This window comes from Scomber japonicus, chromosome 5, assembly GCF_027409825.1.
Source record: "Scomber japonicus isolate fScoJap1 chromosome 5, fScoJap1.pri, whole genome shotgun sequence".
In the NCBI taxonomy this organism is placed as follows: Eukaryota; Metazoa; Chordata; class Actinopteri; order Scombriformes; family Scombridae; genus Scomber; species Scomber japonicus.
Window position 1 is genome coordinate 14,339,842 of NC_070582.1, and position 24,054 is coordinate 14,363,895.

Sequence of the window (24,054 nt, forward strand, 5' to 3'; positions counted from 1 at the left end):
AAAATGTGATTTAAATATTTTATTTTTCCTCTTTAAAAGAAAGATTTGTAAGAAAACAAATAAGACCGAACATGATTTTTTTTCTATTATGATGACACTGTATGACTATAAAGGGATTTTCCCTTCAAACATAAGGTGAGCTTAGTAGTTTGCCTAATATTAATCAGTAGACCAGTGGATGTGGCAACATGTTGATCAAGTTGAAATATTCCCTTTCCTATCAGATTGCTTTGCACTCCCTCTGGTATGGGAGCCAGCAAAGTTTAAAAATGTAGCTTCCTCTTCATGAAATCTGAGATGTATTGATGTAATATTTCTGGAAGCCCATTCTTTCCACTGTGATCCTCACCGACACTGACTATCACCAGAACAGACCAGACTGTTTCTTAATCATAGAGCATCACACAGCTACAATATGTACATTTACAGCACTTGCATAGAAAAATAAGTTTTCTCAGCAGATGATTTTTCATGTAAACCACAGTTATATCAAAAAAGAAGTAATTTTTCCAATATAAAATGCACTGTTAAAATGAATCAATAGACACAAGTGGGATCATTATATCTTTTCTGCTTTGGAGCACCTTAGTTGTGCAAACGGTAGGAGACAAAATAACACACTTGACATGGAAACATTAATTGACACAGACTTAAGGAATGCAAGGTAAGAATTCAAGCATGTGAACTCAAAATGGGGGAGTTTATCATATTGGCGCAAGTTCACATTAGTTGCACTAACATTTTTCTAAGTCTTGGAGCTGGCGAAAAAACTGAAAACCTCAAGTTTGGCTTTGGGCATCTTAGAATCATTGTAAATTTTCGTGAATGTACTAACACATAAATAGGCTTCCATTTGGCAAGCTACAAATGGAAATTCTGATGTGTGTCATTGCTCAGTCGTCCTTGGCGTGCATAGTTGGGTCTCTGGGTGAACTTTGTGGGAATTTGAGGTTATTGTCTTATTCTTTTAAAACAAGCGTGTGTCAAATATGATTTCCCCCCATTACTGGAATGTTCCACTGTGGAACGTGGGGTGGAGGTGGTGGTCGGGCGCTGAGGTCTGTTTAATTATCCTCCTCTCCCTCTATGGGTGGTCGGGTGATGCGGCGACCTCCCCTTTTCCCAGCAGGGCCTTTGGGCTTGGCAAAGGCTTGCTTGTGTGCATGCTGCTTGGGATGCACCTCTTCATACATGAAGTCACTGGTCAGTTCGTCCCCATTGTCAATCTCCAACTGGGAAAAGGAAAAAAAAAAAAACATAGATGAAGTGGATGGCAGAACCAACTTTTTTTATGACCGTCAACTGACATTTTAAACTTTCAAACCCTTACTAGACACATCAGCTCATGAAAACATACACATACACAATTATCTCCATAGAGTTGTTTTTATTGGTAGTGGCAGAGTCTACCAATCCTGCATTAGATTCAAATGGCTTTCAAACTCCAGATGCAATTATTGACCGACCTCTTTACTAAAACAATGTGAGATTTTTTGGCTGCATTGTACCTAAACAACTAGCTTGAGAAGTTGGTCAATGGTTGTTTACTGTAGTCACCAAATCAACCAAGACTGAAAGCAAATGATCATAACTTTAACCATGACAGGTTGTGTCTTACCTTTTTCTCAATCTCAATCTGGAGTTTATTTTCCACCATGTCAACCAGGGGATTTTTGCAGCTGGAATATAACATCCTCTCTCGGATGCTACACTTGTACCCGGGCATAGAATAAATGAAGACTGCAAAGCGGTAAAAGAAAAATAATAATAATGATAATACTGAAGAACAGATAGAAAATATCATTCAGGCAACATTAAAAACTTAGATGTACAGAAATAGAGTGTCCTTCAAACATTCAAAGGAACATGAGAATTTATTCACCTGTGGACTCTAAGTAGTCGCCTTCATGGGAATGTTTGTAGAGGAAGAAGTGGTAGCGTGCAGACTCTTTCGGGATTCTCATTGGCAGGTCTTTCAACTCTGTTGGCTCAGTGTTGCACAACCGAATCAGCTCTTGTTGAGCGTCTACTTCCTGTTCACAACGGAAATAATACTCTTACGGTTGATGGCGTCATCTTAGGAACAGAAAGTCCCTGCTTTGAATACTAAAACAATAAGGAAAACCATCTGCACCTCATTATCAGAGGTGTGAGTAAAACATTTACTTAATAATTGTCAGTGTGCTGCTCGTAATAAAAAATAAATAAAAAAATAAAACAACATGTATAAAAGTCTACTGCTTAAAGAAGAAAAAAAACAACAAACAAAAGGGAACTGAGACAAGCCTACAACTGTTCATTTGTACTTTGCTCTGATCTGATCTTGTCACATGAGCCCTTTGTATTTCAATGAGAAGATTTGACACAAAGGCTTTTTGGCCAAAATGAGCAAGTCATTGTGTCAGCCTGTAAACAATGCCTTAACAAAAACGCTTTATCTCTCCAAACAATATATGATGAAATACAGAGAACTGATTTTCTTCTTATCTACGACATATCAAAGGTCACGTATTCACTAAACAGTTTCTCTTAAGGGCTCACCAGTTGGACGTAGTTTATTTTCTTGTCCCTAAAACGTTCAAGTGCTGCAACAGCATCTTTATGAACGGGGAAGGCTACTCCCTGCAAGGTCTGCTGCTTGGTGTCCACGCTGATGTCCGTCTGCACCTGAACAAACCACAAAAACAGGAAGTAGTTGAGCTTTCTATTATCTTGCCATGGTCATTAAAATACTACACATTAAACAAAAACAGTTATTAAGGTTATTAATTAGCAAGTGTTTTTGCCTTAAGAGTACATATGAAGCATATTAAAATGTGTCTCTTGTGGTTATTGTGTTATTTCTCAACATAAACACACACACCCAAATGTCAACATGACCCCATTATGCTGCCATACTGCTGACATTCATCATGATAACTACCATAAATTACTGGCAGAACAAATTCTACTCTTAAATTCTGTTCTTGGTCCTTTAAATTCAATGTTCTTTCAAAGCAATAACAGGTTTCCTAATGACTTGTGGAAAACTGAAATAGAATAAATAGCCTTCATTTTAGTCATCAGTAAGTAAAAGGTTTACAAGTGCAACAAGCAGCTTGAATACTGGAGCATGATGATTACAGATGAGGTGCTTGTATCGGAAGTGACAAGGCGCCTCCACAAAATCACACAGAAAACTGGAAATGCTCGGGGGATTACACTGATGGATTGCATCTATTTTTAGACCCCAGTTCCCACAAAATGAAATGCTGTGCAAACATGATTGAGCCTCCGATGTAGCTACCTCGCATACCAAAAAGGATTGTGGGTCTTTTATCCATCTGCTTAGTAAAAAGGCAGGCAGTCTCCAAGGCACAGCAATGATAAATATTTCAAAGCCTCTTTTTTTATCTAGGCAGTACAGATTAATGGTATATTATCTTCCTTCAACAGCTGGTCAAGTGAGCTGTACACAAACCTCACTTCCCATTTGCTCTGGTGCCTTTAATTGACGATACTTTGGAGAGGCACTGCACAACTCAAAGCACTTCCTTATATGGCAAGGAAGACAGTTCTTGTTTATGTGTCAGACAGTGAGTGCAGCAATTATAAACAGGTTGCTTCCCAAAAAGAGGAGAAGTTGTATAGTTTGGATGTTAAGAAACAAAAAAAACAAAGTCTGAAAAGTGAAACTTAAAAAGCAGCATTTAAAAGTGAAGCCCTACACATTCATTCATTCATTGGATATCATTCAATGGATATCATATTACATTAGGTCTTTATCTTATCACTGCAACCCACAAAGACAAAGCACAGTGATATGGCTCAACTGTGCTCCATGCAGAATCACTGCCAAGTACTCCAAGTTATAAAGCATTGACATTTGCATGTGGCTCTCTCAACATGGAAATATTACATTTGAACACCCAGAAAGAGCTCTTCTTTAACCACTTGGTTGCTCAGTCTGACCGGTTTAACGGACCTATGAGTGTGAGCTACATAAGCCTGACAAATTCATCACTGCCAACATCCTGCTATTCTAATGGATCAGCGTCTTTGCACTGTGTTGATACTGCCGGGCAAGCATATGCACACTTGCACTGCTGCTGACCTTGCTGACCTCAGAACTAACACGGAGAACGAGTCTAATCCAATCTCACTTCAGAACACTTCAAGCCATACAACTTGTCAACAAGCAGTGGTAGCACTTTACACAAGCACTGTGAAGTACTTCTATCTACTATTTCCTCTAAGGTGATCTAAAATGGAAATGATGACCACGAGATGAGATCCAAATGACTGTCTGTGTCTGTGTGTGCTTACCTCATTTAGTTTTATCTGTCTCAGTTCCTCCTCTGCAGCAGTAAGGGGCAGTGGAGCAGCCTGCGAGGTCAGATATTTCCTGTATCCGCTGAGATTTAAGTCATCCTGGAGGCCAAAAATAGTGCAATAAACATCATGCAGCGATATGGTAATGTATCACAGCTCATATCAATTACCATAAACTGAGCCATAAACTGTGAGTGTATAAAAGAGTCTTTGATCAACCTTTGTGGTAGCGAAAATCTCATCCTTGATGTGCCCGCCTCCAAACTCTTTCTTCAGTGTGGCTCTGGTAGCAGCATATAACATTTTGTGTCGCACCTGTTAAGAATATGAAAAAAGTTGGAGAATCTTCATTATTCTAAAAGCTTAAAAATGGGCTTCAGATATATTTTTGACTATTATACTGTCATTATTTTGTCATTATATAATATGTTTTGGCTGTAATTTTCTTCAAAACCTCTTTCTTTTAGTTTTGTTTTGAAAATGGCTTCATAGGAGGTCATGCTATGTGTCAAATTAATGGTTTCCTTGTCAACAATTAAACTTAACTGTGTTTAAACAAGAACAGATCAAAACACACTAAACCAATCCAGTAATTCAGTCAAGACAGCAGCATGCACTGGTTGTGGAACAGTTTTGCAATTTCAAGACAAGCCTCAACCTGAAGCCCTGTAGTTTGAGCTAGAGGACAGGAATGTTAAGCTCAGCCATGTCCTTCAGAGAGGCAATTCAAGCTCTGTCCTACAGATATACAGAATAGCATTTTACTCTGGCAGTGGTTTCTCTCTGCAACATTCCTCTTTCCCCTGCTAGCGAAACTACATTTGGGTATCTATTTGTCATGGCTATACTGAAGTGGTTCATCAAGTTCCAGTTGAACCAAATGACAATGACTTAGGTGGCACTGACTGTGTGAGTAAAGAACACAGCAAATGCAAAACCCATGTTTGCATAACAAGGAAACAACAGACTGTGATAAGCTCGCATCACTTAAAGGCACTGGGAGAGCGGATTATAAATCAGAAATGAGAGGTTTAGGTTGAAAAAACCAAAACAAACATAATCTACCCATATTTAGATTACACTGTTCACTGACATCTAAATGGACTGTTGCCCTACACGTATTTATCCAGTTTTTCAACAATTATACAAAGAACTGCAGCCTTGATGTGGTCACCCCACCCATCCTATACTCCAAGTAGAGGAAGACAAATGCCATGAGGTATAGAAAGCCATTCATTAAAGCCCTTCTGGGCTTGTTTTTCTTACAGTAGAGTGGTCTGGAGACCAGGCCAGAAAGATCCACTCGTAGCCCTGGTTGTTAGTGGAGTCCAGCCGGTACAGAATATAGCTGGGCACGTCATCCTCGAGGAGGGGCAGCACTAAGGAATCGTACTCCTTGTCCCACTGCTTTGATGCTTTCCTGGTGGCACCCAAACTCAGCTGTTCTGGAAAGCAGATGTGAAAAACACAACTATTTCAGCTGTGCATGACTTTGTTACACATGTTAGGGCTGGAGTTTTCTTGGTAGTATTAGCTGTAAACAAACTCTAGGACTCTGGGACACTGCTTACCATCCTCAATGACAATCTTTAAGACTCGATACTGGTCTCCACTCCTGGCATTGGCAAAGATATCTTTCACATCATTCCCCGCTGAATAAACAAAGAGAAGAGGTCAGTCACATTGATTTAAAAACAGAGGCTTGCTTAATAATAACAATAACAACAACAATAATAAATAACAATAGATTTTATTTGCAGTGCACTTTTCATTTGTAGTGGATCTGAAAATGCAACAACACAGTCTTGTAAACATGGCCATATATAATCAAGTATTATGTGGTTTTCATAAATGGCCTTCCCTGTTTAAATAAAGGTTTGACTTAACGAATGTTCAATGATTCATGGACCCATGGAAAACATCACATCAGCCATTATATAAACAACATACCATTATCATTTCACATTGCCTCCTGTATCTCTAATATTTTACCTTTACACAGAACACAATTAAACAACATGGAAAAAAATATTGAGCTCATTGGATTTATTTTATTCTTTTTAATAATTTGTTGTGATAATAGAACAACGTTGGGTTTAAATGATATGTTAAGGAACACTTCAGTGGATGTGACTGAATGCTGACCACATTTGACCCCAATCCAGGTACAATAAAACAGGTCCCACATTTGCATTGAAACCAGTAAGTAATTAAACACTCCTTACACTTCCTACACAGGCAATCCAATATGCAGGAAATAGATAGTAGGCTAATTGTTTTGAATGACTTTTTAAGAAGCTTCTCAATTTGCAGCTTATCAAATGTGGAAGGAAAAAATCTGGTTCTCTCAATGCTCAGTTTAGAATCAATTGAATATATTTGGATTTTGAACTATTGGTTGAACAAAACAAGACTAACCTTTTTCTTTCTATTATGGACCACTGGACTAATCAAGAAAACAATCAAGAGATTAATAAAAATAACTGTTTGTTGCTGCCCTAGAATACACTGTGTATTAGGCTCTGTACATACACTCACTAGTCAGATTATTAGGTAATCCCAACCTAGATAAAAGCAATGCAGTATAATACAAAAGCCCCGCAATAAATCATGAAGGTTATAGTGGTCATTGCAGTGTTGCTTTATTTTATGGTCATTTTTAAGACTGTTAGTGGTGCTGTTGAACTGTATTGCATTATACTGAGAGGTATTTCTAATATACTGTCTATCCCAATGATAGAGTTTTGTATGTTATAAAAACTTGTGTTGAGACATACATTCAGATTTTAGACAACTTAAATACAAGCCAGTGTGACAGACATATACAATCACTATATCTCCCAGTCTGTATTTGGCTCACCTAATTTGAAGGTTGTGTTACCTCTGGCTAAACATTATTGTGAATCCAGACATTTTTGCAGCACTGCTGCCAAACATAGCACACCGGCACGCCCAACAGAAGTCAATTATTATAATAACACAGGTAACTCAGTATGTTTACAGGAACACCGGCCAAACTAACAGGCCAGCAGTTTATTTCACGATAAATGAAGGCGTCGCCCATCCATTCAGAGGACTCAAGTATCGTTACAGGTTTTTTACAGAGAAGCTGAGGTATAAAAGGCGTGTGTGCCATTTTGAAATAAGATAGAGTAGTCGTGATTTAGGTGGCTCTGTCTTTAACCAGGTGGTAAACTGGTTAAAGACTCAGGGATTCCTGCTCCACAGTGTTAAAAGTGCCCAAACAGGGACACCGCTGATCACACATCACCGTAGCTCAGAGCTAGCTAGGAGTGGCTAGCTAACTTGACGCTAGCTTCTCGTTGCAATGATTTCCTGCAGCAGGTACTTTAAAGCTCGCCCAGAAATCACACGATTCGCACAGCAAAACACATAAAAACAGGTACACGGAAGGACGAAAAACCACATATACCTTGAATGCCCGTTTGATGTGACATTGTGCCTTTCGTCGGATAAAGGGCTGATGCAGCTGAAGAGCCGAAACCAGGGCAGAGAAGCAGGAAGTGGACTACAGCAACGAGACCCGCCCCAAGTGTGGCGTCGTCAACACTGAAATCACATGACAGTCAAACCTTTTTCTTTTTTTAAATCTTTATTATTTATAGTAAGCAAACATAGGCTTGCTGGGCTGAGTTAGGAAGGTTAGTTTGGAAATGTAATGGGTTACAGATTACTAGTTACCCTGTTTAAAATGTAGTAATGTAACTCGGCCTATTTCAATTATTTAACCACTTAACACACGCCCCTGTTTTTTATACTGTTAGCCTAAACGACATGCCCAAGTTGTGAGCAGCACAGATCCCACATAGTTTGAGACTCAGAGATGTGTCTGGTATCATTGGAAAGGAAACACTCTCAGGATTCTTGTAAAAGTGTCTGTGTGATTCTGTGACTTACTGACAAAGAGTGGCAGAGGTTACAATGATGGGGTTGTTTACTCGCCCATAGGTTTGCCTTTACAATGACATGTGTACAGACATTCAGGGACCTCTCAGCAGGATATAGACACAATGAGGCCACAGCCACATGTCTTGGCTTCATGCAGTCCAAATTTGGAGTCAAAAGACCAAAAGATTTTTCAGAATTATTTTTCAACAGGTATGTCCATGCGTTTTCCTCAGGTCCTTTTTGGAGACTCCAAATGGACACTTAGTTACCAAAGCTGTATAACCGCAATCAAACACCTATAACTTCACATCCCCTTTGCCTACAATCAAAATCTTGGTCTCTAATGAAAGCTGACGCCATATTATTATTATTATTAATATTAATATTATTATTATTATTACATATAACCATATTTTTTTGTTTGGCCATATCTATCTATCTATCTATCTATCTATCTATCTGTTTATGTTGCTATAAGTCATATGTCAAGTCGAAGAAGAACCAACCGTGTACCAAAATGCCGTGTGCGTAATGCAGGGTTTCCCACAGCACTTTACAGCTAAGGCGGCCGCCTAAGCAACACACGCCTGCCGCCTTAACTAACGTCTTCAAAAAATAAAATAAAATAAAAAAAATAAATCCAACCAACGTCTGCAGCGGGCCGGAACCGCTGTGTCCGACTGTCTGAGTTCGACCCTGAACGCACCTGTAGCTCTCTGTACCTCCCGCTAGCATAACACAGACAAGCTAACAGTGATATTAAGTTTACGGAAACAAACACAGACCGCTGGTTAAAACATAAATCTACATCATCTGAGGCAGAACCTGCTCAGAAAAAAACACCGGAGCCCGAAAAACTAATGACACCGGCAGCGCCATGTGATGTCAACATTAACAACGTTAATCCTCAAACAGGTAACTGTGACGTTACTATAGTAACAAGTTTCAGGCTAACTGTGACGGCTAACTGTGACGTTACTATAGTAACAAGTTTCAGGCTAACTGTGATGGCTAACTGTGACGTTACTATGGTAACAAGTTTCTGGCTAACCGGCTCAGAGTAAATGAACGGCTCCAACTGAACAGGTGATATTAGCGGTGCAATGTGTAAAATGCTGCAGTGCTGCGGGTTTTATCAACTGATGTTACAAAACGTCAATTTTAAGTCACTCAGATGTTTCTCATTCAACAGACTTGAAGAGAGAGAGTGAGGCAGATTCAACAAAAACGTGATGATGCTACTGAAGCTGAATATAACTAGCCTGCTTAACCTGTACAATCTAATTTAATCCAATACAGCAGCTCTGCTATACATTCTACATTTGTGAAGCTTATACATTTTTTGACAATAAGGTGAAAATTCTGCTTTATGTTCATTGAGTGATTGTGGTGTGCATGATTATATTGAATGGTGGCCAGCCAAACCAAACTCTTATTATAATGTCTCTGGCCAAACTGATAGCTTAGTGTCATACACATAGGTCATACACCGTTGGAAACCTCAGACTATTGTCTAAAAGGTTATCAACTTCATTTCACCGAATATTTCCATAGGCTAGAACAGCAGTCAATCAAAGCCATGTCGTCATTGTTGTCGGTCACATGTCCTCATTGGCTTTGGAGGCATGTACTGCCTAATCCTAAACACCGATTGGCTTGTGTGTGGTGTCGTCAGAAGCAGAAGAGGCTCACGGTCGTAAACATCTAGTCACGTGTACTCTGAGATGGACGTGCAGGTCAGGAAATGACGTAAACGGACCATATGGTTTGTTATTTGTGTTATTACGTTACGTGTTGGACTAAATACATGTTGACATATTGAGGAAAGTATTTCGGTTTTATGGAAACGGATTTCATATTTCACAAGAATGGATATTTGGCGAGCTGTACAGAAAGTCCTGAGTCATAAGATGATCGTTGTGGATAAAGGGAAGACTTTGAAGGTATGTAGGCATTATAACTTTTCTTACTTAGCTCAGGGGCTAGCCGAGCTAATCGCTAATACTATTACGGCTGTGAGCAACCATATAAGTCGTGAGTGGTCTTGAATGAATCAGGACAATCTAAGCTTTCCAACGATGTACGGCATGAATATATATGTTTAAGGATTGGTGTTTAAAACATCCAGAAGAACTTGTGGCTACCTCCTAACATCCGTCCCGTCCCGTAGACGGAACAGCGTGCGTTAAGTGGTTTAATCAAAGTAATGTAACTTACATTTGGTCAATTTTTGATTACTTTTCTAATTTTCTAATGAATGTTTTCAACTGTTATGGTAAGTGGTCCGTATCTTATGGTCATTCGATTTTCTTTTCAGGAAATAAGTGGTTATTTGATTTTCGTTTAGGCCTACAAAATATGAACTTGAAATAGCAGTTTCTCTTTTTCCTGGTCAAAAAGGCATGAGCAGAATTTTTTTTTTAATGGTTTGATTTTCTTTTCATATTTAGGATAGTAAAAAAAAAAAAAATCACTGGCAAACAGATGTCAGCATCAAGGCACCAGAGCAATAAAGATAAATAAAAAATAAATAAAGCCTGTTTGTTTGGGGGGAAAGTAGTTTAACAATAACCACCACAACAGTCTGATAGACCATCAAATGTTCCTATCAATGAGTACGCTAAATCATGAACACACAAAACGCTTCTTCCCAACAGATCCCCACTGACTCACTACAGCTGAAAAACAGCTGAGATAAACAAAATAAAAACCTTCCTGAATGCACTAATTTTACCTGTCGAAATAAAACATACTCTGACTAGACAGTCAAACTACCATGTGGTGCAGAAATATTGAATTTATGAAAACAACAAAGTAAACCTACTGCTCAGATCCTGAAACCTCTAAATTAGTACTTCAGATGAATTAACATTAGTTTACACACACTGATAGGTGAACAAATGTGGAGGTCTGGGATTCCCCCCGGAGAAACACATCATCAGGAGGGATTCCCACCTGATGACATTTTGACCGGACCTAACTGCTCTACTGTTCTGCTATCTCTACTGTAGACGAGATGATATACCAGTGCCCGCATATGCTCTTAACTACATTGTGTGTGTACTTGCCACAGAGATGAAGACAAAGAATTGGCAGAAGATGTTTCCTGCAACAAAAAGGGAACAAGGTTGGTTTGGTTCAAGTCTCACTATTGCAGATACTGGCCTTTATTAATTTTTATTTATTGATATTGACTGTACTTTTTGAACTGCCTTTCTTATATTACCCAAATTGTCCTTGTGATTTCAGTCAGTTCTCAAGAGCCAAAGCAACATGTGGACTCAGCAAGACTGCACACAATCCCTGATCTGTGGCTGAGGGACGTTGCCTTTCCGGTAAGTAGTTGCGCACTTTATAATAATAATAAAGTTAAAAAGTGTGTGTTCACAATCACATGGTTCACTTTGACATATCAGGTGGAAAATAAGAAAGTATTTCCCATCCTTCATCTGTCAGACAAAATATGTTTAAAGTTATTTATAATTTGCCATTTTTACCACATATTGATCAACTGTTGAACTGGAACCATATCACAACCACATCTTGATGTACACTGAGGGTTGGATTATAACCTTCATGTCCAGAGGCCAGCAATTAAAATGGGAAAAAGGGATGGTATTTTGCTGTGTGGTAAACTTAATTACCTTACTAAACCACTGACTAACATTTATTATAATTGCATTTATTATATGTATTTATATTACAATTACAGATAGTAGTACTACAAAAACTACTACACATTTAAAATGTCATTATATACAGATTTGTTTTTCTTTAGGTAAGTCTGAAACAAAGGGTCTGGGAGATGGAGTTTATATGCTGTTGCAATTCCAAAGGATGACAGTTACTTGCCAGACATGAGCCAGACGGCTGGCTGATGACAAGGCATGCTCAGAAACAGAGCGATGCATCCCTCAGATCCACGTTAGCTCAAATTCATCTCTGCAGTTCCAGCCCTGACCACAGAGCAGCTCCTAAAGCATCATTTATAGCATATGCTGAAGTCAGCAGGAGACTTGGAACAGGTAAACTTACACATTTACTGCAGCAACAAACCTCAACTAACCAGGAGGGCACTTACACCAGACTCTAGGAGCTGCACTAAACAGATTCAATTTTACCAGGTAGATCTGAATAAAAGATTTCCTTCATGCAGAAAACATGATATTAAGATTCTAATTCTTGTTTGCCTACAAGCTGCAAATTTATTTTTTAACATTATTCCTGTAAATACAGGCAGATACATCTATCATGCATTTTGTGTAATCAGTCTACTAATTGCTAAGCTGTTTTTGTTGTTGTTGTTTTTGACACCACGATAATCTCCAGCAGTCAACCAGAAAAGCAGCTATTCAATCAACCTGGCAAATAAAAAGATAACCTTGATAGGAGATGCACACTACTTTAACAGTGTATGTTATTTTAAAGTTTGACATTTTATTTGTCATGGTTGTGGTTGGTAACTCTATTAAGTAGAGAGGTGACATTAATATGTAATTATCTCTATAATAAGTAATAAAACAAATGTTTGTAGCATCTTGTCTGTCACGCTTTTGGATTTTTATGTACTGTAGCTATTTATCTTTGGTAATGTTATGACACATAGTTACAAGTTTTAAGCAGTACAATGTGATACAAACCAATTGAATGCTAAACTTCAGCTCTGGCTGTGACCCTGCAAGAGCTCATGGTTCAGCTCTGGGTTATTTTAATAGCGCTGTAATGATGTATCGCACTGCAGTGTCTTTTTCAATAATACCACAACTGTATTCTTGACACCACCTTCCTCTAGAATACAGTTGTGGCTGGCCTTTATTCCTCTCTCAGGGTTTACCTAAAATATAATAGCAGAGAAGCGTGTCAGAAATGAATTGTGGTAAGTAAAGATTATTTGCATTTAATAAAGAGCATTATTGCATTCAGCAAATTAAAACTCTAATAAGTTTTCTCATAAAAGTGACCTCTGAGTAAATATGATTAAATCAGACCAATTGTTTCCATTCTGACAGTTTCTGAGTCATCTTTATTTTGACGCATTAGGAGTGTTGGTATATTTGTACTTTGGAACAGAGCGATTTTTAGAACAAGCTTAAAGATAGAAATAGCAATTATAATACTATCCTTGATGATTTCAGTATTTTAAATGTTAATGTGCTTTGGTTAATTTTGATAACTATCCTGAACCACCATCTGTTTTTACACTCTGTTATAATCATCATCATCATCATCATCATCATCATCGCCACATACTTTAAACACCTTCAACATTGTGAAATAAAAAACAATAGATCGGAGTCACCATGTTGCCTCTAGAATGAGTTGGCTTATTTGCCCGAAACAGTACTGACAACAAAGCTCTTCTGTCTGCTGTTTGTGCGTGACAGTGTCTGCCAGATAGCTTCTTGTAAATGACAGTTGAATTACTTGAATAAACAATACAAATACGAACTGCGATAAGTTAACTGTTGCCAGTCGTTGCCAGTGCATCATGTCCACCTTGCTAACAATATTGTAGTCTAATACAACCGTCTGCAGTAAATTCTCACTTCATGAAGGTTATAATATTCAGTTTTTTCAACTGTATGGTCATTTTGGCGGCTTTTTGGAGCTGTTTGTGATACTGCTGAACTATATTTCAACATACAGAGAGGTGTTTTCTGTTATTTAGCCTCAAAAAAGTCAAAAGTCTGGCATGGGCTTAATTAGTACTGGTACCTGGCAGCAGTGTACTGTATATGCAAACTACACTATAACTGTTGAGGAGGACAGATGTATGAGGTGCTGATGAAAGGTGACAACCTTGTACACAATGTTGAAAGCGAGGTTAAACACAATTGTAACCACAGGTAAGGGTGTACAGTATGAGGTAGATAGGCTTAGATACAAACACAATCACATTGCCTATCTCATGAAACACTCTGCAGTACAGTATATACAAGGTTTGGTTCAAGTAATGTAAAGGAAAGTAAAGGAAATCTATAAATGTCCACACACAGTGACAGTACATCAGTGAAAATAGTATAATGGAAATGGCAGGTTGGAAGACAGTGCAGCAGTGCAGTCGATTAGAGGTAAGTGACAATAAGTGGCAGTGGCCTAAGTGATGGTATGCACTGGAAGATAAGTGTTCAGTATTAAGAGTTCAAGAGCCTGTCTTTGAGTCTGTTGTGCTGTGCTGCTATACTAAAGTAGGGTACCATTTGCCAAATTGTAAAATAGGGTGGCTGGTGATGTGCTGCACTGCTTTATCCACCTTTTGTAGTGCCTTGGTTCATATTTGTTCATACTGTGCTCATATGAAGAATATTCCTAATCAAATTGCCAGCTGACACACACAATACTTTCGGCCAGGTAGGCTACTCCATCATAGAAGTAGACCCACTGTTTTCCTGGTCTGTGTGAACTGTACTTTGAGGTGAAAGGGGGCATGAATGGGAGCATTTTAATTAATACTGTATTATGATAGTGTGGTTGTAAAATAAATAAATGTATACGTAAAAAATAAAGTAAGAGAAATAGCTGCCATTTTCCATCACACTTTTTTTTATTGTTTCCTTTTAAAGCAAAAACTAATCAAATGATAATTACCAGCACTGTGTACATCTGATATCATAACAAAAGTTACATAAAAATATTATGAAAGAGATATTCAAAACATGGGCGTAAAAAGGCATAAGCAGGTAAACCAAGGACAGAAAAAGAAAATTAATATAAAAAATAAATAGATCAATAAATAAAAAATTACACACATACGTATATACATACATATGCATACACACACATATACATGAATATAAAATACTAAAATAAATAAATGAAATAAAATAAAGATAAGTAAATGGATAGAGAAAAAAATAATAAGAAAATAAAAACTCAAAAGGTCCGTATGGACAATATGCTTAATGCAGAAATCAACATTAGATGAGATTTAACAAAACCATAAAGGAGACCACCCTTAACCTGAACCAGTACCACCTGTCTGAACCACTGGGACTAAATGTATTGGCTCTGAGAAAAAAAAAATAGCTAGATGCTAATCTGTACTTGTTTCCCTGGAATGTGTCAGGAACAGTTCCCAGATTGCTGAGAAAGTGTCCAATTTATTATTTATCTTGTAAATGAGAGGCTCATAAGAAGCTGTTTCTGCCAGAGTGTTAAACCATTTTTGATAAATTGGAGGTTCACTGTCCTGCCAATGTCTCAATATTACCCTTTTAGCAGTGGTAATGGCAACTTTCAGCCACTTCAAGTGTTTAACCCTAACATCTTTGACATCTTTAGTGATATTCAGGAGACACAAGCTTGGATTAATAGTTATCAAAGTTCCTAGGTTGTCACTGATCTTCTTTATGACCTTTTGCCAAAAAGTAGTCAGTGAGGGACAGCTAAAAACATGTGCACCTTATGCTGGAGTTAGATCTCTAGCATGCCCCAAATGGTAGGGCCATCGTCTGTAACTTTGCTGGGGTAAAATAGATCCTATTGAAGATTTTTTGAGTCAGTTTTGATCTGGTGTCTCTCATAGGGAGGAGCATTTTCTCTACTAATGTGTTCCAATCATCATCATCAAAAGCAATCCCTAAATCTCTTTCCCATATTGCTTGTAGTCCTCCGGTGTATACGCTGTATTTGCCTATCAGATAAATATTAATTGAGCTTGCTGTGTGTGACAAGACAGTGTTTTTTAATTGTTCATCTATAGGCTATCTGATTGTAAGGGGGGCCACTATGATGAATTATAAAGTGTTTGTTGAATTCAATTGTATGTTAACGGTAGTCTAATACCTTATTTGGTAATTGTATAGGCCATGTAAAAATATATCAGGCCAATTGCTCTGGTCATTGTAACCTCACCATGCTAAATATATAGGAATGTTTCTTTGAACCTATCACTCCCATCTGTTACATTTCTTTTTTCTCCCGTTTTACTTAGGCCTCCGTGATAACAGGGATATGACAGCCAATCCTATTTGGCGTTAAATCCTGCTGCAACATCTGGAAGTCACCGGGCTTCCTGCCTCTGCTCTCTGTCCCTCCCATAGACGGTACTCCTCCTCCCCGTTAGATAAATAAATAAATTGACTCGATTTTATAGCAAAAACATCTTCCTGTCAGTACAGAGAAGCTCTGCGTAAAGCTTGATAGACACCGCTAGAGTCATACCGGAAACAGTATGACCTTAGCTTCATAAATAAAGGTGTGAATTTTATCATTTAGCTCAGTGGTTCAGTAGACCACAAACCGCCATCTGATAAGGTTTTTTGCTTTTGGGTGTTTCCTACAGAAAGTGACCAGAATAGTCACATAGTCACTGCAATTGTGTAACTCTTGGAAGAAAATAAATTATCTTTTTTTATCCCCTTGAAACGCCTAAGAGACCCCCTGGGGATCCCCACTTTGAGAACCACTGACTTAAGAAAGATATCGGCTATTGCTAGAGCTATAAAGCTGGTATTTAAGGATTCATAATGCAGTTGTGAATTGAAATGATATACTGGTCAGAAAACATTGATATTGTATTTGAAAATTATTGACAAAAATATTCAGAAAGAAAATGTTGATACAGCTGAATTTTTTAGGCAAATACACATCAAATGCATATATTTTATTTAAAAAGTCATAGGCTATGTAAACGTCCACTTAAGCTGAAAAAGATTTTTGAAAGGTGTCTGGTCCACTCATGTATTGATGAAAGACATTTCAACAACAACATAGGCTACAGGCACTGTACCCATAATAAAAAAATATGTTTAATTTCAATGAGGTTTTTCTGGTAAAATAATAATACACATAAAATAATCCAAATAGAGGAGCACACTAACAATACAGACTGCAAAAAAAGTAAAAATATAAATTCAATATTTTCCGCGTATAATAGATTCCTTCTTTAATTCAGTTATTTTTTACTTGAATATACAGATATGTTTGGTCAGCATGCACGACGTTTTATTGTAAGAGACGTGGGCGGAAGTTGTTTATCCACTGGCTCTGTCTTGGCGCTGGTGAATTTCAACGTGTTGGCTACATTGCGTTGCACTGATGCTATGCGTGCTGCTGTGTGGACCCAGAGATCTCCATCAGCTCCGCAGCAGCAGCAGCAGCAGCAGCAGCGGCGGCGTCCCATCAACAGTCCGCAGACTGCATCGTCCGGCGGGATCCCGCTGACGAAGCACCGCCCGGCGCATGGACGGTCCAGCACAATGGCAGAGGATTTGGGGGGTGCCTCTCTGTCGTACACCAACAACAGGTCGCATGGATAATCCCTACACAACCCTCCTGTATCATCTCGTTTTGGGGGATGATTAGAGCGCCGCTGTCGGCTTGATGTGGCAGGAGAGCCGTGCGGGAGCGGGGCTTCTCGTCCTGGCTGTCGACTGAGAGGAGGAAAACGGCGTGGAGCAGGTGCGTTCATGATGATATACCGCACATGCACGAATAATACCGAGGTGCAGGCAGGTAGGACTTCCATGAATTTGGGCCGTCCCATATTTTACTATAGGTGCACCGTCATTTAAGTTGTGTAATCGGACAATTACAGTCAAGCTTCCTGTGTATCTCCAGATGTGGCATTTGGCGTCACCACAATTGTGACATAGAAGAAATGGATGTGTGTGTGTTTGTGTGTATGTGTGTGTTTTGGGGGAGACGTATGCTCTTAAAGCTACCCTTATCTTTGTTACATTTTTACACATTTTTTTGTTTAGGTTAAAATGCTATTATTAAGGTAATGACACTCTAAAATGTTAGAGAGATCCACCAGACATGGAAAGTCATCATTATTCCATTCTCATATGGGTCTGTGAAAACCCTGACCAATCATATCATTCGGTCTGAATGATATGATTGGCCAAGCGACCTGCCTGTTTTCCCCTTCCACAGTCTATTGTGGATCCACGGCATTATAATACATCCATGATCCACAGAGATAGCTGTAAACAGACAGTAGCGACTGACAATGACCGACAAAAGCGGGCCACGTCTTCCACCTCCAGCCACTCCCACGGGGAAAAAGAAAACTGGTGGTGGAGGGGAAGGGAGTGCGGGGGTGAGAGGGAGGAGGGAGGAGGGGTTGTTGCTGTTCAAGTTTTTTCAAAGTGCTGTGTGAAATGCCATAAACATGGTAGTCCATTCAGAAATTAGCAGATTTGGCACATAGTGGGGCTGTGCATTTCCTATAGCACTATACAGTTTACATTGGTCACTTTGGATTGTGGTCCAAAGGAAAGCCAGAGTTCAGAGAGAGTACCACGAACAAAGATGATAAAATTATATTATAGATATTGCAAATGCACTATAGTCTTCACTGTTGTTTCCTCAATGTATAGTTTGTGCTATAACCCATTACAGTATGCCATATGTTCCAGACTGACTGGCTCTTTCTCTGGGGCTGAGTCCTACTCCATGCATGAAAGGGACTCTCCTGCCATAAGCGATGGCCTCAAATTTGGAGCAGGTCCCCTGTCACAGAGTACAACTGCTCACTCCTCTTAATGCTTAAGAGGAGTTAAATGTAGAAAACAGATTCTGAATGTTATGCAGCACTTTAGTTAGTCAAATGCCAAGCTTAGCATCACCCAAGGTGGCACATGATGACAAGACAAACATGATGCCGGTGAAATTTAATAGCCACATGGGTGTTCCAGTGTGGCAGCTCTATTTCTGAAACCATTGCATCACTCCCAAGTTCCCCGATTGTGTATTTTAGGAAACAGTGTCAAAGCAGGGAACTGGTCTGAGATGTCCAGTCATGGAGAGTCTCGGTGGGCTACATTATCGAATTCATGGGTGAATAATAGTAGTCAGGGTTTAAAAATGAAGAGGGACGGGCTGTTGTGAAGTTACTCAAGCGCTGCTTGGCAAGTGTTCCAGAGCAAAGCATTAACGTACTGTAATGCCACAGTTCTTGTGAAGGGAGCACAGAGTAGACAGGCTGAGAGTATAAGCCTTTTAAAAGCTAGTGATTTATAGCTAAGCTGCTTCAAGATTCTACCTTATCCAGGTATGACACTTAAAATTTGAACTTCTTTTGCTTACTTATGAAAAATGTCATCTGTGAAGCTTAAACTTTAGCCTTAATCCATATGTACACTCACCTTTCACCACTCTAACCTGTTTTCCGCTCCTGATGCTTTGCTGTGTTGGCATCACTAAGCAGTCAGATTTAGGTCCTTGCTATAATTTCTGATAATCTCTGCATGATGGGAAAGCCTGTTTTGGCGCTAAAAAAATCCCCCATAAAATGTAGGTGTTCTGTTTTCTTGTCACTGTTGCTGAGCTATTTGAGTTGCCTGAATTTAACATAATCCCAATCTGTACCAAACCTCAGTGATATTCCTACCACTAATCTCAGTATGAGTGATGTTTTCACTCTAATCTGTCTGTGCTGATTTGAGTGTAATCTGACTGAAAGAAGCACTTTCTCTCTCTCTCTCTCTCTCTATCTCTCTGACTCCCAGGTGTAGAGTGGCTGAGGGGCTCAGCAGGATGGAAATAGATGCCCGTTTTCGCTACTATTTCCAGCACCCGTGGTCACGTCTCATCGTGGCGTACCTCGTCACCTTCTTTAACTTTCTCATCTTCGCAGAGGACCCCATCTCTCACAGTCAGACAGAGGCACATATGATTGTGGTGGGCAACTGCTTCTCCTTCCTGTTCAACAAGTACCCAGGCCTAGGATGGAACATCCTCAAAGTAGTGTGCTGGATACTGGCCATTATCACTGGCCTGTTAGCTGGGAAGTTTATATTCCACCGCCAGCTCTTTGGTAAGTCATGCGCACAATAATGCAGTGGAATGTGCAGAGTAATGGGTCTACTCAGGGAGGGAACCCTCCTCGTGAGTTGTTTTTGTTGTGGCTGTTCATCAGTAAAAAGCACCTTGCTCTCATGCTCCACTTGTCTGTGTATTTCCGTGTAATTAAAGAAGAATGTGATGTCTTTACAACCAGCTATCATCCTTGTATCTATACCTCTGCACTCTTCCTTCGCTGTCACACTCATTTATACCTTCTTACTGATCATCAGATCTGGGTCAAAACAGTATTTGTGAGTGAAATTGTGTTTTATTACGGTCTGGTTCAAGTAGTTCATCATTATTTTATTTTTTAAATAACAATAATAATACTGATAACAATAATAATAATAATGATAGCAATAAATAATATGTCTAATTTGTACCATGCTTTTCATACAGTATTAATAACAGGGAACATACAACATAAAGAAAATAGTAATATCAGTTAGAAATTTTGAATAGAAATGTTTTTAGGCCTTTAAAAAAAATCAGATTAGGGTCTGTGCTGCCCTCAGATGGTAAGGAAAGCTGTTCCACATGCATAGTGCAGCAGAGCAGAAGGCTCGATCCCCCATGGTACGGAGCTTAGTATTGGGGGCCCCGTGGTGTGTAGCTTAGTAGTGGGGGCCCAGAGGACCAAAGTGCTGGCAGATCTGAGGGTGTTGGGGGGGGGGGGGGGGGGTTACTGTGTGATCAGTTCCTGTAGGTAGGGAGGTGCAGGAACGTTAATAGATTTGTATGTGGGTAGTAGGAAGGAGACAGGGAGCCAGTGTGATGAAAACAGAATTGGTGTTATGTTTGTGTTTTCACACTCTCATCAGAATTCTGGCAGTGCTGTTGTCCTGAATGTATTGGGGCTTCTGGATGCTCCTGCCAGTGTTCCCTGTGAAGAGCGTGTTGCAGTAGTCCAGTCTTGAGGAGATAAAGCCATGGACAAGTTTTTCTGGATCTGACAGGATTAGAGAGGGACAGAGTTTAGATTTGTTTTTGAAGAGGTTTTGTATAGATCTCTTATATGATCATTAAAATGATTCTTTTCATTAATCGATTAGTCTGTAATGTGTCAGAAATTGTTATAAAAAACACTCATCGTCATTTCTTAAAGCCCAAGCTGATGTCATGTGATTGATTGTTTGTCTCAGCAACACTCCAAAACGTAAACATATTCAGTTTACTATCACAAAAGACAAAAAAAGCAGAAACTCTTAAAATCACTGATCAGTAGTTGTCAGTTTACTGTAAGTTCAGACAATTATAGGAAAATATTCCAAAGTCATGACTGTCCATTAGAGATATTACCTCCTATGTGATCTGTTGCTGCTGAATATATACATTAAACATGAATATATTGTGGTTGTTTAGTTTGTGCCCTGTTAAAATGATCCATGACCTAAGGAGGCTCTAAACCTTTTTGTTTTTCATTCTCACAAGTAAAAAGCATTTGATGGTGAAAAATAGACTGTAAACATAAGTTGAAGGAAAAACCAACATAATGCTGTGCGACCACTAGTTCAGAGTTCAGAGGGCATTTTTTTCCCCTTAAATAATAACTGGCGCTAACGAAGCTGTGGTTCTGCACTTTGGCTACTAGGCTATCAGGACTCATCAAGGATTTGTTGTATTTTAAAGTTTTCCTGAACAAGAACATTATTGTACAAATGCAGATAACTTTGTAAATAAGTAACTCTACTGTAGGGAGAGTATGCTGTTTTGATGATACTGGTGGATACATCGCTCCATATGTGTTGGGTTGAGATCTGGAGACTGAGAAACATAGCATATGATTCATTTCATTTTCAGAGCCATTCTGTGAATTCTCTGGCCCTGCAGCACTTTTCCATCATTTCCGTCACTTGTCTGTATGAAAAAATGTATTTCATATCCCACACAAGGACTCACACTCACTACAACCATGTTCCAAGCCAAGGTTGAGAACCACGGCAACACTGCATCCATCTCTTGTGAATACTATATTAATCAGTCTGCATTCAGTATGGCTCACTTCCTTCTTCTCTCACACCTCTCCAATACATTTCCTGTTCTTTTTCACTTGCTTGTCATCTTTCTCACCTCTTCTTGTGACCTCATCTCTCCTCTCTTGTCGCTTATCTTGCTAGCGTGTCTCTTTCCATTTCACTTTCCTCTTATAAGGCTGTGACTCCAACCTCATCAGCTTTCTATTTGTTTCAACTCTGCAGCAGTAGCCTCCTATTCAACTCAGACATTTCATTTCCTACTCACTTCACAGCTCACTTAGGCGTAGATATTATTGGCCACCCTTGCTTATCTCCTTGCAATGAGCCTTTAATGACTATAATTGGAGGGAACATAGTAAGAGAGAGTGAGTGATCATCTTTTCTCTACATAAATAAAAAGCCAAGTGTGCATGATGGCATGATACTTTCTGCATATACAGAATCCTCACAGAGGGGAAATAGGGAATGGTTTTGGGGACTTTGATTTTGCTGTGCACAATGGGAAGTTAGTGGATCTGATAATGCCAGCTGTTCCATCTTCTCAAGTTGCAATCATTTAATCACTCAATAGTTTCCTTATTTAGGATCTATGGCAGTTCATCAGGTCAGGTTGCTTGATACTGTGCACTAACAGGGTCCTGGGAGATTTCTATAACCAAGAGATGGTAATTTGATATGCTTTTAATAAAAACATTGTTATACACTGTTGCTCATAAAGTTGGAATAAAATATGTTTGACCTCTTTCCGTGAAATGATTGTGACAATGTGATTTATTCAAAAAATAATCATGGTCTGTGCTCAGGATAACTTTTAAACAAACACACATCTTAAAACAGTGTTGTTAGTGCACATAAAAATACAGATAAAGTGTATATCTTCTCAAAACTTTATTCATCAATCTCTTCCAAACATATCACAATGAAAATGAAACCACAATTAACCTTTACAAACTGTAGTCAGGCTTAAACAAAATTGGGGGTATTGAAATAATAGGATTAAAGCTTTATTTAAATTCTTCAGCCTTGGTAAGTTTAACAGGAAACACATTTTCGAGAAGATTTCATGCATATGAATGTTCAATATTACTCTTTCAAATGTCACACAGTCACTAATATCGAGCACCCCTGACATGGATCAGTGCATTAAGACGTTGTGGCATACTGACCACAAGCTTGTTGATGTTGTCAGTGGGCACGGCATCCCACTCTTCGGTCAGAGCCTGGGATAACTGCTGTAGAGTTTGAGGAATATTGTCCCTCTCATTGACGGTTCAGCCTGGGTTATCCCAGGCATGCTCAATAGGGTTCATATCAGGGGAGCAAGCGGGCCATGGCATCTGCTGCAACCCCCTCTGCATCAAGATATTCTCTCACTGCAGCTTCCCTATGTGCTCTAGTGTTGTCATCTTGCAGATGAAAGTTGTTCCCATAGACCCGTCTTGCATGTGGGAGGCAATGGTTTTCCAGGTTGTCCCTGTACACAACGGCGTTGACATTCCCATCCAGCACCACCAATGGTGTCTTTCCTCCATAATGAATACTGGCCCATACCATCACTGAGCCGCCAGCAGCTTGTGGTTTCCTGGATACAGTCATCGTGAAGGTTTTCGCCATGTAATCGCTGAACCCGTTGTCTTCCATCTGTATAGTATATAGCGGCTCTTGTCCATAAAGATAACATATCGCCAGTGTCCAAGCTGTAATCTTTTGTGCTCCCTAGCCCAGCGACGTCGAGCAACTCTGTGTTGAACAGTTAGGTGTGGGCACTTGGTCATTCATCTTGCTCTGTAACCAGGCTGAAGCAACTATCAATTTACAGTTTGGTGGGAAACATTAATTCCAAGCTTGTCTTCTCCACAAACGATGAAGGCGGCTCGCTGGCATTTGATTAAGCAGTTGCCGATCATCTTGTCTGGTCATGGTCGTCCTGGAGATTTTCGTGGCCTCAAATGACCCTCCGCTCGATGAACTTTGAAGATTTTACAGACTGCACCCTGGGATATTCCAAGCAAATCAGTAATATCAGCTTGTTTGTGTCCATCCTGTTGGAGTGGACTTCCTTAGG

At 39.3% G+C, this 24,054-nt stretch overlaps 2 protein-coding genes across 2 annotated transcripts in view; one reads left to right on the top strand and one right to left on the bottom strand.

The window, feature by feature from the left end:
* Nucleotides 1-4: 4 nt before the first annotated feature.
* Nucleotides 5-7,825, bottom strand: LOC128358637 (twinfilin-1-like). The gene is made up of 9 exons (XM_053318974.1): nucleotides 7,745-7,825; nucleotides 5,883-5,963; nucleotides 5,578-5,756; nucleotides 4,531-4,626; nucleotides 4,306-4,410; nucleotides 2,542-2,667; nucleotides 1,883-2,033; nucleotides 1,619-1,740; nucleotides 5-1,232 (listed from the first exon to the last, which is right to left on the bottom strand). The coding sequence occupies exons 1-9, from the start codon at nucleotides 7,767-7,769 to the stop codon at nucleotides 1,065-1,067; spliced, it is 1,053 nt and encodes a 350-aa protein (XP_053174949.1). The 5' UTR covers nucleotides 7,770-7,825; the 3' UTR covers nucleotides 5-1,064.
* A 10,796-nt stretch (nucleotides 7,826-18,621) lies between these two features.
* tmem117 (transmembrane protein 117) overlaps nucleotides 18,622-24,054 on the top strand; it is a 44,574-nt gene continuing 39,141 nt past the window's right edge. Inside the window, exons 1-3 of the mRNA XM_053319880.1 lie at nucleotides 18,622-18,688; nucleotides 18,926-18,980; nucleotides 19,677-19,984. Coding sequence (XP_053175855.1) covers nucleotides 18,622-18,688; nucleotides 18,926-18,980; nucleotides 19,677-19,984 — 430 coding nt within the window. The remainder of the gene's footprint in view (nucleotides 18,689-18,925; nucleotides 18,981-19,676; nucleotides 19,985-24,054) is intronic.